The sequence below is a fragment of the Cricetulus griseus genome, chromosome 5 (genome assembly GCF_003668045.3).
Source record: "Cricetulus griseus strain 17A/GY chromosome 5, alternate assembly CriGri-PICRH-1.0, whole genome shotgun sequence".
Lineage (NCBI taxonomy): Eukaryota > Metazoa > Chordata > Mammalia > Rodentia > Cricetidae > Cricetulus > Cricetulus griseus.
Window position 1 is genome coordinate 122671182 of NC_048598.1, and position 12796 is coordinate 122683977.

Consider the following 12796-nt stretch of genomic DNA (forward strand, 5'->3'; position numbering starts at 1 on the left):
TAGAACCACTAAAGCCTTTTGTTTGTTTTGAACCTAAGTCTAAGTCTTATCTCTAAACAACTCATTTATTACCCAGTAGATAACACTTTCAATAATGCAAGGGATGGCACTTCTAGAGCCAATTAGGTTCCGGGCTTAAAGCTGTAGTCCCAGAAGACTAGTAATAACTTTCAATGGGAAACTCCATGGATTTTCAGTCAAGACCCCAGTACCAAAACTAAGCGTAAACAGCTCGACCCACTTCTACTACGTGGGAGAGCATGGAAGATAGATGTTAACTCCCATTCAAAGTTCACCACTCCACACAGACATGAGGTTGAGGAAGGTAGGGGTTGGCAGTCTGAAATGCCTGATCACATTCCCCTAAAGCATCCTCCTGCCTTCCCTTCCTTCAGAATTTAAGTCATCACCTAAACCCTCCTTTTCTCTACTGCTTCATTGTATGAATTGTTACAATGATGAAAAGCCTGCAAAATCATCTTATTATTACTTAGTGCATACCCTCCGGAGTTTTGAACAAGTTTTGTGTTTGTCTTAGTTACTTTTCTTTCGGTCACTGGGATACTAGAGACACCAGACCAAGGCAATTTACAGTAGGGTTTATTGGGAGCTCAGAGTTCACAATCATGACAGGGAGCATGGCAGCAGGCATTGCTTGAGAGCACAAACAGGCAGAGATAGGCTAACTAGGAATGGTGAAGCATGTAGGCTTTTGAAACTTCAACAGCCCACCCCCAACTGACACACCTCCAACAATGCCAAACAGTTCCAAGTAGAAGCAAAGCATTCAAAGCAGCCTATAGGGGCCATTCCTTCAAACCACAGTATTACTCAGTCCTTCTCCATTTTAACTTCACAGAGAAAACAAAAGTCATCTACAAGGCTGCTGCAACTGAAGATGCTACTCCAGAAACTCTGGAAAAAGGCACCCACAATGGGAATATTCCTTCTACACAACCTAGCCCTTCCCCCAATGGCCTGGATTCTGGTCAGGTGGCAATTTAGTATGCCTATGTGAAAAATGAGAAGTCAAGAACCGAAGACCAAGCTTGCCTGAATGTTTGTATAGCACTTAAAGCAAACCTATCAGCAGAAATCATGAAGCCATAACCTGAGCTAGAGGGGCAATCTACCCAGGAACCCTCACCCATCCCAACATGGAATTCGCTACTTGTTCAAAAAATAAATAAGAACCAGGCAAAGTGGTTCATGTTTATAATTTCAATGCTCAGAAACAAAGTCAATCTTAAGGTATGAACCAAGACCATCAAACCAAAAATACTCTTCAGTGGCTATGAACTCTTAAGGCTGAAGCAAACCTGCACTCACCCTGCTCTCTCTACAGCAGTATGTAATATAAACGTTGGTGTTTTGTTCATTAAACATTCCCAACTTGTTTCAAGTACTCAAAATGAAATAAACTATAGCACTAATAGTTCTAACTTATGAAATTTCCAATCTTAATTCTTTTTCCTTTGCCCCATAACCAAGTATATAAAGGCGGTGGTTGCACACACCTTTAATCCCAGCACTCGGGAGGCAGAGACAGGCAGATCTGTTAGTTCCAGGCCAACCTGGTCTATAAAGTGTTCCAGGACAGCCAGAGCTGTTACAGAGAAACCTTGTCTCGAAAAACAAAAACACACAAAAGCAATTAGACAGGACAAAACTACCATCCACTACCATAATGAAAGGGTTTCAAATAGAAGAGAAATTCTTAAAAAGCCAGCACAATTACACTTCATATCCACTCCACCAGTTTAACCTGTCAGTGGCATCAGGCACTCAGAAAACTTGGGGAAAATACCTAGTTATACAGAAAAAAAAAAAATTAAACCTTTATTTTCTCTATACCTAAAACATTTTGCATTTTACTCACATGCCAAAAAAACACAGAAAGATGAACTACTAAGCCGGGCATTGGTGGCACACGCCTTTAATCCCAGCACTCAGGAGACAGAGGCAGGTGGATCTCTATGAGTTCAAGGCCAGCCTGGTCTCCAGAGCGAGTGCCAGGATAGGCTCCAAAGCTACAGAGAAACCCTGTCTCGAAAAACCAAGAAAGATGAACTACTGCATACAGTTGAACATGGCTCTCTCTACTTCTGTGAAAGCTATATTAGGGCACCTGTTCGGCAAAGGTGCAAGACTAACAAGCATCCCCAGTACCACAACAAGAATGATCATTTGGATTTAGGCTCATGTTTACATGTTTTTATTTTTAAAAAGCAAAATGGCATATGTGTTTGCCATTAAAAGCATGTGTTTACATGCCTGCTAAGACAGCAGGTAGCTTGCCTCAGGCTTGAGGCCAGCCTGGGCTACAGTTCCAAACAAGCCACAGCTATAAAGCAAGCCCAAATTTTCAACAAAAAGTTAGGTGTGTTGGGACAGTCTAACACCAGCAATTAGGGGTCACAAAAGAATGACAAGTTGAGGCTATCGGCTACACAGATGAAAGCCAGCCTAGAGCCAGTACCAACTCTCACCACAAAATATTTATCTCTAACATTTTAGTGTTCATCTGTTCAATATCTTCTCTAACAATCAGCTGTCACTATGCAAGATGTGATTAATATAATAATCTAGCATTCAGGCAAGGCAGAACTGGGACTTCAAAACTATCCTTAGAAGCAGATAAAGAAAAACCCAAAAACTGGTCCTAAAACCTCCCTTAAGGCACCACTTTAAATCACAGCACTCAAAGACAGTGGCAGGTGCATCAGAGTTTAAGGGAAGCACATACCAAGCCCCAAACATGCCAGGCCCACAGTGAAATCTTGTGTCAAAGAATCTCACCGTTCCTAACTTCTCAAAATCTCAGGTCTTAGCGTTCAGCATATAACTTCAACCTGATGCAGTTCCCACGAAAGGGCAGGGGAGATGGCCAGTACAGAGAATGCTAGGTTCTGCTAGTAATGGCAAATTCCCTAAGTAAACAAGCACACTAAATCCTAGATCTAGCCTGCTGTAAGATCAGCAGTACTTCATGGTCACTGGTCACTCTTAGTAGCCAGCTTCCTAGCAAGCTCTTACCTTTCCCAAACCTACTCCCCCAAATCTTTTTTCTACTTCTATTTCACAAGGCAGGAATGAGTATGCCTGAGGCATCACTGGAACCAGAAATTCTGGGTTGGGGGGGGTGGGGGGCACGGTGGCTGGGGAGATGGTTCAGAGGTTGAGAACACTGGCTGTTCCTTCAGAGGTCCTGAGTTCAATTCCCAGCAACCATATGATGGCTCACAACCATCCATGAGATCTGGTCCACTCTTCTGGTATAAAGTCCTATATGCTGAGAGAGCACTCATAAATACATAAAAATTAAAAAAAAAAAAACTTAGATTCCTAACAATTAACCCCTTAACTTGTCCTTTGAAAAGCCCTTAAAAAGTAGTAATGCAGTTTGGAGGACTCAACATTCAGCACTCAGATGTTAAGATGTTATGCTAGAGAGATGGCTCAGCATTAAGGCTTGATGCTCTTCCAGAGGACCTGGAGTTTGATTCCCAGCAATCACTGTCTTGAGCTTGAATTCCAAGGAATCCTGCACCATTTGTACACACACATACATGCTGCTAAGAGAGCCACATTTTTTTTTAACTTCCCATTAAGAAATAGTCACATATTAGCTAGGCAGTGGTAGCACATGCCTTTAATCCCAATAACCAAGAGCACGGGCTCTATCCAGGACAGCCAGGGTTACACAGAAACCTATCTGGAAAATTCTAATAAACTAAAACATGCATAGTCAAATATCTCAGAACTAAAACCAGAAACTCAATCTCTGAGAAATTACACCATGACTATCCCAAATGTGTGACATCTGTCAAGAAACCAAGACAATACCTGCACTGCATCTTATGTGTATACCAAAGCCCTGCCGCTTCTGCTCTTAGGGTAATACAAGTCAGGTGGCAATAGGAAAGCAAGCATGGAAGGAACAAAATAAGGTTAGCTGCCATTCAACTTAGTTGTCAGTTTAACAGTTTACTGTTAGCCCCTCTTTCACTAACTTCAAATAGCAAAACATACTTAAAAGCCCACACCACACTACTTCAGGGTTCTACATGTGTAGTTTTTAACTTAGAATACACAGAATGAAATAATAAACCATACAGGACTTGAGAGAAAACACCAAAAGCAGTTTATAATACTTGATATATTTTATTATCAACAACAAACAGCTGCTTTAATCTGTCCTACAGCTGTTAATGGGTGAGAAGGCACCCTTGACCCTAACAAGGAAAACTCATATTAAGCCTTTATATACAAGCAAATTTAGAGCTCTTTTAAAGTGTCCAAAGCTATTAGTTTAATTGGAGTAATTAAACTAATCTTAACATATCTGAACAATGAACTAAAATGTTCAAAAGTTTTTCTAGTACAAAAAATTAAATGCTTTAGTTATAAAAGAGCTCTGTCAATATACACAAACTATATACTTCAGACAGTCACAAAAGTGTGAGCAGAAGGCTTATCAAAAGACATTTAATACAATTAGTTTTCAACAACCCCTTGGTGGTCCACATCTACAAAGAAATCCAGCCCGACCTCCCTCCAAACAAACCCCACCCCACAGAAAAGCACATACTTACCAGAATTTTTAGCAAGTATGGTTTTTTGGGAATTTGTGTGTTTTTTTGTTTTGTTTTGTTTTTAAAAAAAAAAGGTCCCCAGGGCAAGTTATTTACAGTTTAATTGCCACTGTCAACTGATCTGGACCTGGACCGAGATCGGGACCTCTGGCGATCCACAGATGCTGGAGACTTAGATCTACTTGAAGAACCACGTTTCTGGCTCTTCTCAGGCACAGGAGACCTACTACCAGAACGGGACTTGCTCCGGCTCCGGCTCCTGCTCCTTGAGCGGCTGTAAGACTTGCTCCTACGGGAACGAGATCGGCTACGGGACCTAGAGGAACTCCTGGTCCGAGATCGTGACCTGCTTCTTGACCTGCTATGAAAAATGGGGAGGAAACAGAAAAAAAGGAAATTAAGCTGTATGACAAGGCTCTAAAAGCCAGTTAAGTAAGATTTTTGGTTCAAAAATAATAATAGGGTACCTGTGCCTTTTGCTGCCTTCAATTAATTTGATTTTTCTCCCGTTAATTTCTTTTCCAGAAAGTTTTTCGATAGCATTCTTTAAGTCACCATAAGAGGCAAACTCAACTACCCTAAAATGGGAGGGAAAAGAATTCCTTTAAAGCTCATATACCCAATAGCCTTGCAGACTATCTACACAGACCTAGACAAGTCCATTCCTGCTCACTCCAGTATCGCTGATGATACACAGCACGGTTCTGAAGTGTGAGGTGTCTTCCCATTTATTGTGAAATGTGCAGCACTATGACAGGTCTCTACTAAATGGCAGTATCAACCAGCCCTTGTGATAAAACTGCCAAATGCAAAAACTACCACAATCAAGCACATGCCTAGCAATGCCACAATGAAATTCCCAAGATAATTAAAAGGCCATTGACTCCAGTGCATACTCACCCTTCATTTAGTTTAGGTCGGTGTGCATCCGCAAAGGTTACTTCCCCAGCTTGTCTCATGAAATCTTTGAGATCCTTAACACAAGACAATTATGTTAAGGAGAGAAAGGGCAAAGTGACAGACAAACAACCACATGGTATAAAAACAAGACTACTGAAAGAGAAGTTGTTAGATAAAGTACAAACATGGCGTATACCACACTTGTATTCTATCAGAGTTCAAAAATTATGCTAGGGCACGAAATAAGCAAATAGCATATTGCTTTTAAGCAAAATGCTAGAGGAAAATTCCAATTTTTAACATTATAGTATTAGTCTAACTGAGCTCAGTACAAAAGGGGGAAAAAACAAACAAAAAACAAAACAAACAACAAAAAAAACCAAAAAGGAACAGTACATGTTTTAAAGACTAAAGTAGAAGTTTTATATTTAAAAAAAAAAAAACATTTACAAAGACACCAGTTATTTTGTGCCCCATATGTCATTAAAAAAATTTACTTTACCTTTATTAACATTTCCCTAGGCTAGTCAAGCAGCAAACCATTAAGCGGTCGGAGAAACCTTCATGACATAGGCCCGACTGGCTCTTCGCCACCCACTTGAAGGATACTACCCAATCGATGGAAGCCTTTAATCGCACAGCCCTCCCTATTAGCAGACTACTGGCGATGCAGACATGTTTTACTCTTGTGCAGTTACCAAGGACCACTTTACTGCGATCAGGATTCCAACGACCAACTAATTGCGTATCTTTCAACTCTTTCGACCAGGACCTCTTATTCGGAAGCGTTACAGGAAGACAGCTCTCAACTTAGGGATCAGATCACGTTATCAACGTTCTGGGATCGCTGCAACCCGGCACTTCAAGTAAGTGCACCGATTACGTCTAGACCGGCAAACACAGATCTAGAGGTGGCCAACTGATCACTGTAGGAGCTGACTGGCAAAGTCAACCAGGCCCAACCAAGAGTGACCAAGACAACGATTAGGATAACCCACAGGCACTCCTCGTCATAAGGCCAACGACACAGATAGGCTGGCAAATAAAGGGTTTAATATTTGGTTAAAATTGATTTTTAAAAACATGAAAAAAATAACCTCAAAACAATTACATTTGATCACTAGTATTAAAATCTGAAACATTCCCCCAGTTACATTTAATTAAAGTTTAATAGTATAGTTCAATTACATCCATTAAGTTAAGATAAAACTTTTAATATATTAATAAAACATTAACTACCCATTAACATTTTTAAATGCCACATTAAAATAAGTCAAAACTGTATTTCAACAAACCTGCCAGCTGACTCTTGATGACAAATTCTCAACTATAAGTCGATTTTCTGTTCTTACAGGTGGAGCATTTCTAAGAAGAAAACAAGCCATGTCAGATGTGCCAGGACACATTTTACAGACAAATTTAAGTTCCATCCTAAACACTAGAGGCCATCACTTGCCCACCACATACCGTCTATCATTTCTCGGTCTTCGACTACTAAATCGGTCAGAGTATCGTCCTCTTCCTCGCCCACCTCGAGACCGAGCCCGAGCATGTTCAATAGTAACCCTATGAAAAGATGAAAAACTGCTTTATTACACGCTTACACTACATCTAAGAGCACGTACATACTCCAACAGCTTGCTCTGTTATCCTGAGTGAACTAGTTATACTGATCATACCTACCTTTCACTGCAAAGTTCTTTTCCATCAAGTTCATAAACAGCATCATCTGCATCCCTTGGGTCCTCAAATTCCTACAATTACATTACATAAGACTGATGATTAAAGTCTCTTTATTCAAGAAAATACCAGGGGCAAAACGCAGGCCAGAGTGAGGTTACAGGAACCCAGCAAGCGTGGCCAGAAAAGGGGGCTCAGGTCTCCACGAGCCTGTCTTTAAGAAGCTTCCCTTACTTCCCTTACGTCACCTTGGCTTTCCTACACCATGCCCTTATGGGCGAGTCCCGGGTCCACCTGGTACCTGTCCCAGGGCGGGATAAGACACTTAGTGGAAGCATTTGGACTTGCATTCTACAGCATACTAAAATCATGACCAGTGTTAGAATGCGATATATAAGCCGGGCGGTAGTGGCTCACGCCTTTGAGGGAGGTGGATCTCAGAGTTCCAGGCTAGCCTGGTCTGAGTTCCAGGACAGCCTTCAAAGGCTACCAAGAAACCCTGTCTCAAAAAGCCAAAATAAACAAATAAAGAGACGTATCTGAAATTCAACTACATATAAACCTAACCAGGGAGTGACTGGGAATGAGCTCCAGCCAGCTATTCTTTTTAACCCTATCTTTTTGTTTTGTTTTTTATTCAAGACAGGGTTTCCCTGTGTAGCTTTGGAGCCTGCCTGTCCTGGCACTCGCTCTGGAGACCAGGCTGGCCTCGAACTCAGAGAGATCCACTAGCCTCTGCCTCCCGAATGCTGGGATTAAAGGCATGCTCCACCAAAGCCCGGCTTTTAACCCTATCTTAATGGAATTCACTACCTCAAGGCTGCAACTAACATTTTTCTGGAAGAAAATAAATTACACATGGACTCAATCAGCTTAAAAATCACTGCCCATCACAAAAGCTCTACCTACATTTCTGTTCTGTTTTTCCGAGGCAGGGTTTCTCAGTGTAGCCCTGGCTATCCTCAAACTCAAAAGAGATCCACTGCCTCAGCCTCCCAAGCAAGCTTGCCACCGGACCCCGACACCCGGTTACCCCCTTGACCGATAATTCACCCAGTTCGAAATACTTACCACAAACCCAAAACCTCTCTTCAGATCAATATCTCTGATCCGTCCGTAACCCTTGAAGAATCTTTCCACATCTTTCTCTCTCGCTGCTGGATTTAGTCTCCCGATGAACACTCGACAGCCACTCATGATGCCCGGCTAGTGTTTCCTATTAGGCAGTTAAAAAAAAAAAAAAAATCAACCGAGACAACGGTCAATGGACGGCCCAGGGGAACCATCCGTCAAGCGGCCAAACGCACAGAGGGCCTTAAGAAAAAAATTAAAAAAAAAAAATAACGCTCACCAACTGCTCTAACTAAACAGTTCGGGCCACCTCACGTTCAAAACTCAGATGGAAACGCCACTCCCCAAACGACCCTCGTCCCCAGGTTCCACACCGCAACCAACCGCAACGCCCACTCGCCACCTTTCCAGACTGCGCAGCCGCTCTTCGTTCCCGGCTCCCGGGCCCCCTCCCATCTGCCGCAGTTCGGAAAGGCCGAGAGAGGAAAAAAAAAAGCCAGCGAAGCCGGCCCCGCCCTCCGCAAGGCCTCGCCCAATAGCAGCCGGCCGCGCACGCGTCGCGGCCTCCCGCCCCTCCCCCGAGCGTCACAAGCCGGAATCTCGCGACGCCACAGACGAGCTTGCGCAGTCGGCGACGGGCGCGTTCGCAGCACAAAATGGCGGTGGCGTCTGCGGCGGGGGAGGAGCGAGCCAGCCGAGCTCCGTCCTCAGCCCCGGGCGAGCCGCGCCTGCCGCCCACGAGGGAGCCCCTTAGCGGCCCCGGGGCAGGGCCGCGTCCCGGCGTACGGGCGTAGTGACGCCGGCTACGGAGCAGCTAAGGGTGGCGGGGAGAAGCGCGCCGCTTCCCCCTACGGAGGCCCTCCCCGCCGCTCGCCCTTCCGCCTTGTGTCCCCCTCAAGCCACGCCAGAGGGGAGACGAGCCCCAGCGCCCACCTCAATCAACCGCGCTCTCTAGACGCGGTCCTCCGCAAAGAGCGAAGCCCCGGCCCCTCGCGACCCGGGCGGCCATGAAGAAGCCTCCATCCGAGAAGCCTTGCCCTCAGAGCGAGCCCCTCACCTACCGGACAGGGTCCCTGGCGGCTGAGACCCGGAGAGGTCCGTAGTCGGCGACCGACGGAGCTGGCTGCCTCCCCACAGACCCGAACTCAACCCGTCTACGTCTCTCCACAACTGACGCACTTGGCAGCTCGGGCGTTGCACAAAATGGACGGAACGTCGCTGCGTCACTTCCAGGGCGGCTCCCGACGCTCGCTCGGGTACCGCCCCGTGGGTGCCAAGAACGGAAGTTTCCGCAGAGCCGGAAGTCCCTGGGGGGGCGGGGCTTCCCTACCGTGACCCCGAGGCGACTGCAGCGGGTGGTCGGTGGGGGAGCGGTGGGAGTGGGGGAGCGGTGGTTGCAAACGTTCGCTCCGCCCGCGCCTCCGAAAATACACCGTGACGCGTCTATGGGTTACAAGAAAAAAGATGTATCCCAAAGCTTTTCATAGCTATCTCGAATATTATTACCTAGGCTTGACGCAAACATCCGTTTATTTAAAAAAAAATTTAATTTACACAGTCTCATTAAGCAGCCCTGTGTAGCCTTGAACTCGCTGAGATCCACCTGTCCCCGCCTTTAGTGTGCTAGGATTACAGGCCTGAGCTACCAGGCCTGCAAATTGTTCACTATAATGAGCTTCAAGGCGAGAGTGTACGAGGCACCAGTGAATTCCTCTTTCGTTCTGCTGAGTCTGAATTGTTGCCATGACTGGAGGAATTTTACATGATGAAACAGTGAGATTGAGACTGTGGGTAGAAACGGCCCTATAGTGAAGCCACTCTTGGGCTCGGCTTGCTGGGAAAGATTTCAAGTTGTTTCTCAACCCAGCGGACCCTTGTCCAATCCTTTCTGTTGAGGTTTCTTTCTGTAATCTAACACATAAAATGTCAACCGTTATTCAGAAGAGGAAAATGTGTTTCCATAGTGAAGCTCTCCACATCCTTAACTCCATCCTGCCTTCCCCAGTAAGGGCGGGAGATCTAGAAACTTTAGCAATAAAAGACAATTGTAGTGAAAAGGCTAGTTTCTCTAATGTTTTTGTTTTGTTAGTTTTTTGGGACAGGGTTTCTCTGTGTAGCCCTGGCTGTCCTGGAGCTCACTCAGTAGACCAGGCTGGCCTCAATCTCACAGAGATCCACCTGCCTCTGCCTCTGAGTTCTGGGATTAAAGGCCTGGGCCACCAGCACTGGGCTTCTTTGATGTTTTTATCTGTAACCCAAAGCATCATCTAAATTTTAATATGTCCCTAGAATCGGGTCACAGATTGTCAGGGTTACAAGGAGATAATTAGTAGCTCAGGAAGCAGAAGAGCAACCCTACCTCTGACCTCAGAAGCACTTGGGACCCTTATTTGTTCTCATGGGATAAGCTTTTCACTTCAGTTAGTGATGCAAATAAAAACAGCTTCAGTGGGTCCATAAAAAACTTATAGTTAGCTTTAGTGTGAAAAGTTAAAGATGGATTTAAAACAAGATGTATACCTGTTAAATAAAAATTTAAAAGCCTACTAGAGAGGGCTTAGTGGTTAAGAGGGATGCTGTACAATCAGGAATTTGAATCCCAGCACCTGCTAAAGTATCAGTCCCAACACAGCAGGCCACCTGTAACCCCAGCATGCTGTCGCTGAAGCAAGCTGGCTGGCTGGGCTAGCAGAATCACTGAGTTCTGGGATCAAGTGAAAGACCCTGCCCTAATATATAAGATGGTGACTGAGAGCTTAACCTCTGCCCCACACACATCCACTTACACCACACACTAAAAAACAATATGTATCATTCCGGAAACGCCTGGGGAAGGGAGAGAACAACTTATACACCTGCATTTGTATAAACATTTTCCTCCCAAGTCATTCTATAGGTGCATGGGTATCCTTTCCAAAGACATCCAAGCACATAACATATATTTAGTAGAGGAAAAAAGATACAGAGATCACAGACTAAAAGAAAGTTTATTGCCCACATATCACAGATCTGCTAGCAGCTTCCCTCTTCCCAGAAATCAGGTCACACCCTCCCGGAAGCTGTAGGAGTTGCTAAGAAAGCTTACTGTACCTAGGCTTGGTGAATAAGCGTGCCTCCAATCCCAGCGCTTCGGAGACAGGCAGGAGGTTCTTTGTGACTACATAATGAGTTCCAGCTAGCAGCAGTGAAGAAGGGGCAAGGAGCAGGTGCTGATACTTGAAAATCACAGTATTTGGGGGTGGCGCAAAATCAAACTCAGGGTCTCACACATGCTAAAAAAAATTCTACCCTTAAATTACAACCCCAGTCCTGGGACATGGTGGGGCATGCCTTTGATCCCAGCATTAGGGAGGCAGAGGCAGCAGATCTCTTGAGTTCAAGACCAGCCTGGTCTATAGAGAAAGTCTCAGGACATCTAGGGCTATACAGAGAAATTCTATTTCAGAGAAAAAAAAAAACTGGGGTGTAGTTCAGTAGAGGAGCACTTGCTTAGCATGTGTGAGGCCCTGGTATTCAACCCTCAATAAGAGAAAACAAAGAGATAAATCCTGTCTCCAAAACCTCGCCTTTAATCCCAGAGGCTAGAGGATCTGTTTGAAGCCAGCCTGGTTTACAAAACTACACAGAGAAACCCTGTCTCAAAAAAAAAAAAAAAAAAATCAAAACCAGGGCTGGAGAGATGGCTCAGAGGTTAAGAGCACTGACTGCTCTTCCAGAGGTCCTGAGTTCAATTCCCAGCAACCACATGGTGGCTCACAACCATCTATAATGAGATCTGGTGCCCTCTTCTGGTGTGCAGATACACATGAAAGCAGAATGTTGTATACATAAATAAATAAATAAATAAATAAAATCTTAAAAAAAAATTTTAAAAATTCAAAACCAGAGATTAGTTTGGTGAGGATAGATTAATAAGATTGGGAGTGTTTTCTTTCTTCAATAATTTTCCCTTCAGGATATTTTTTATACTAGAAATAAATAACATTAAAAGTAAAGCTGGAATCAACTCTGAAAAGGCAAGTTGGATTGAGTATTCATGGAACACCTTAAAGAGTCTAATGTTTAGGCTTTGTCAAATAATTTTCTGAAGAGGGTTGGACAGCAAATAATTTAGGCTTTGTGGCCCACATGATCTCTGATGCAGTTACTCAGCTCTGCCATTGAGATGTGACAGTAGACCTAAACAAGAAGTAAATGGCCAGAAGCCCCTGTGTTAGAAACAGATTTAACTTATGGATACCTACTTTTAAATTTCATAGATTTTTTTCAGTACTGGGTTTTTTGTTTGTTTGTTTTTGACACAGGGTTTCTCTATGTAACCCTGGCTGTCTTGGAATTCACTCTGTAGACCAGTCTGGCCTCAAACTCAGAAGTCTACCTGCCTCTGCCTGCTGAGTGCTGGGATTAAAGGCATATGCCACCACCACCCAGCTTGTTAATACATGTAAAAAGAAAAAAAAGATGTAATTTTTTTAATCTCTACTCCTAACTTCCAAAGGAGTAACATTACTAAGCATTTAGTTTTTCTTCTATAAGCACAATTCTATTTT

General features: G+C 44.0%; 1 protein-coding gene across 2 annotated transcripts; it reads right to left on the reverse strand.

Annotated features, from left to right (window-relative positions):
* Nucleotides 1-4141: 4141 nt before the first annotated feature.
* Srsf5 (serine and arginine rich splicing factor 5) lies at nt 4142-9465 on the reverse strand. 2 transcript variants are annotated; one of them, XM_027418413.2, is made up of 8 exons: nt 9308-9465; nt 8247-8391; nt 7179-7249; nt 6963-7061; nt 6791-6860; nt 5496-5569; nt 5063-5173; nt 4142-4953 (listed from the first exon to the last, which is right to left on the reverse strand). In XM_027418413.2, the coding sequence occupies exons 2-8, from the start codon at nt 8370-8372 to the stop codon at nt 4695-4697; spliced, it is 810 nt and encodes a 269-aa protein (XP_027274214.1). In that variant the 5' UTR covers nt 8373-8391; nt 9308-9465; the 3' UTR covers nt 4142-4694. The 2 variants fall into 2 exon arrangements, with proteins under 2 accessions (XP_027274214.1, XP_027274212.1); XM_027418411.2 differs by having other exon boundaries at nt 4142-4956.
* Nucleotides 9466-12796: the final 3331 nt, after the last annotated feature.

Bases quoted from the DNA above. Each gene is read 5' to 3' on its own strand.
- Srsf5 (XM_027418411.2), bottom strand. From the start codon at position 8,372: ATGAGTGGCTGTCGAGTGTTCATCGGGAGACTAAATCCAGCAGCGAGA. The intron at 7,062-7,178 runs GTAGGTATGATC...ATCTTTTCATAG, and splicing joins AAAGAACTTTGCAGTGAAAG to GGTTACTATTGAACATGCTC. The intron at 5,570-6,790 runs GTTTGTTGAAAT...TCTTGTGTTAAG, and splicing joins CATCAAGAGTCAGCTGGCAG to GATCTCAAAGATTTCATGAG.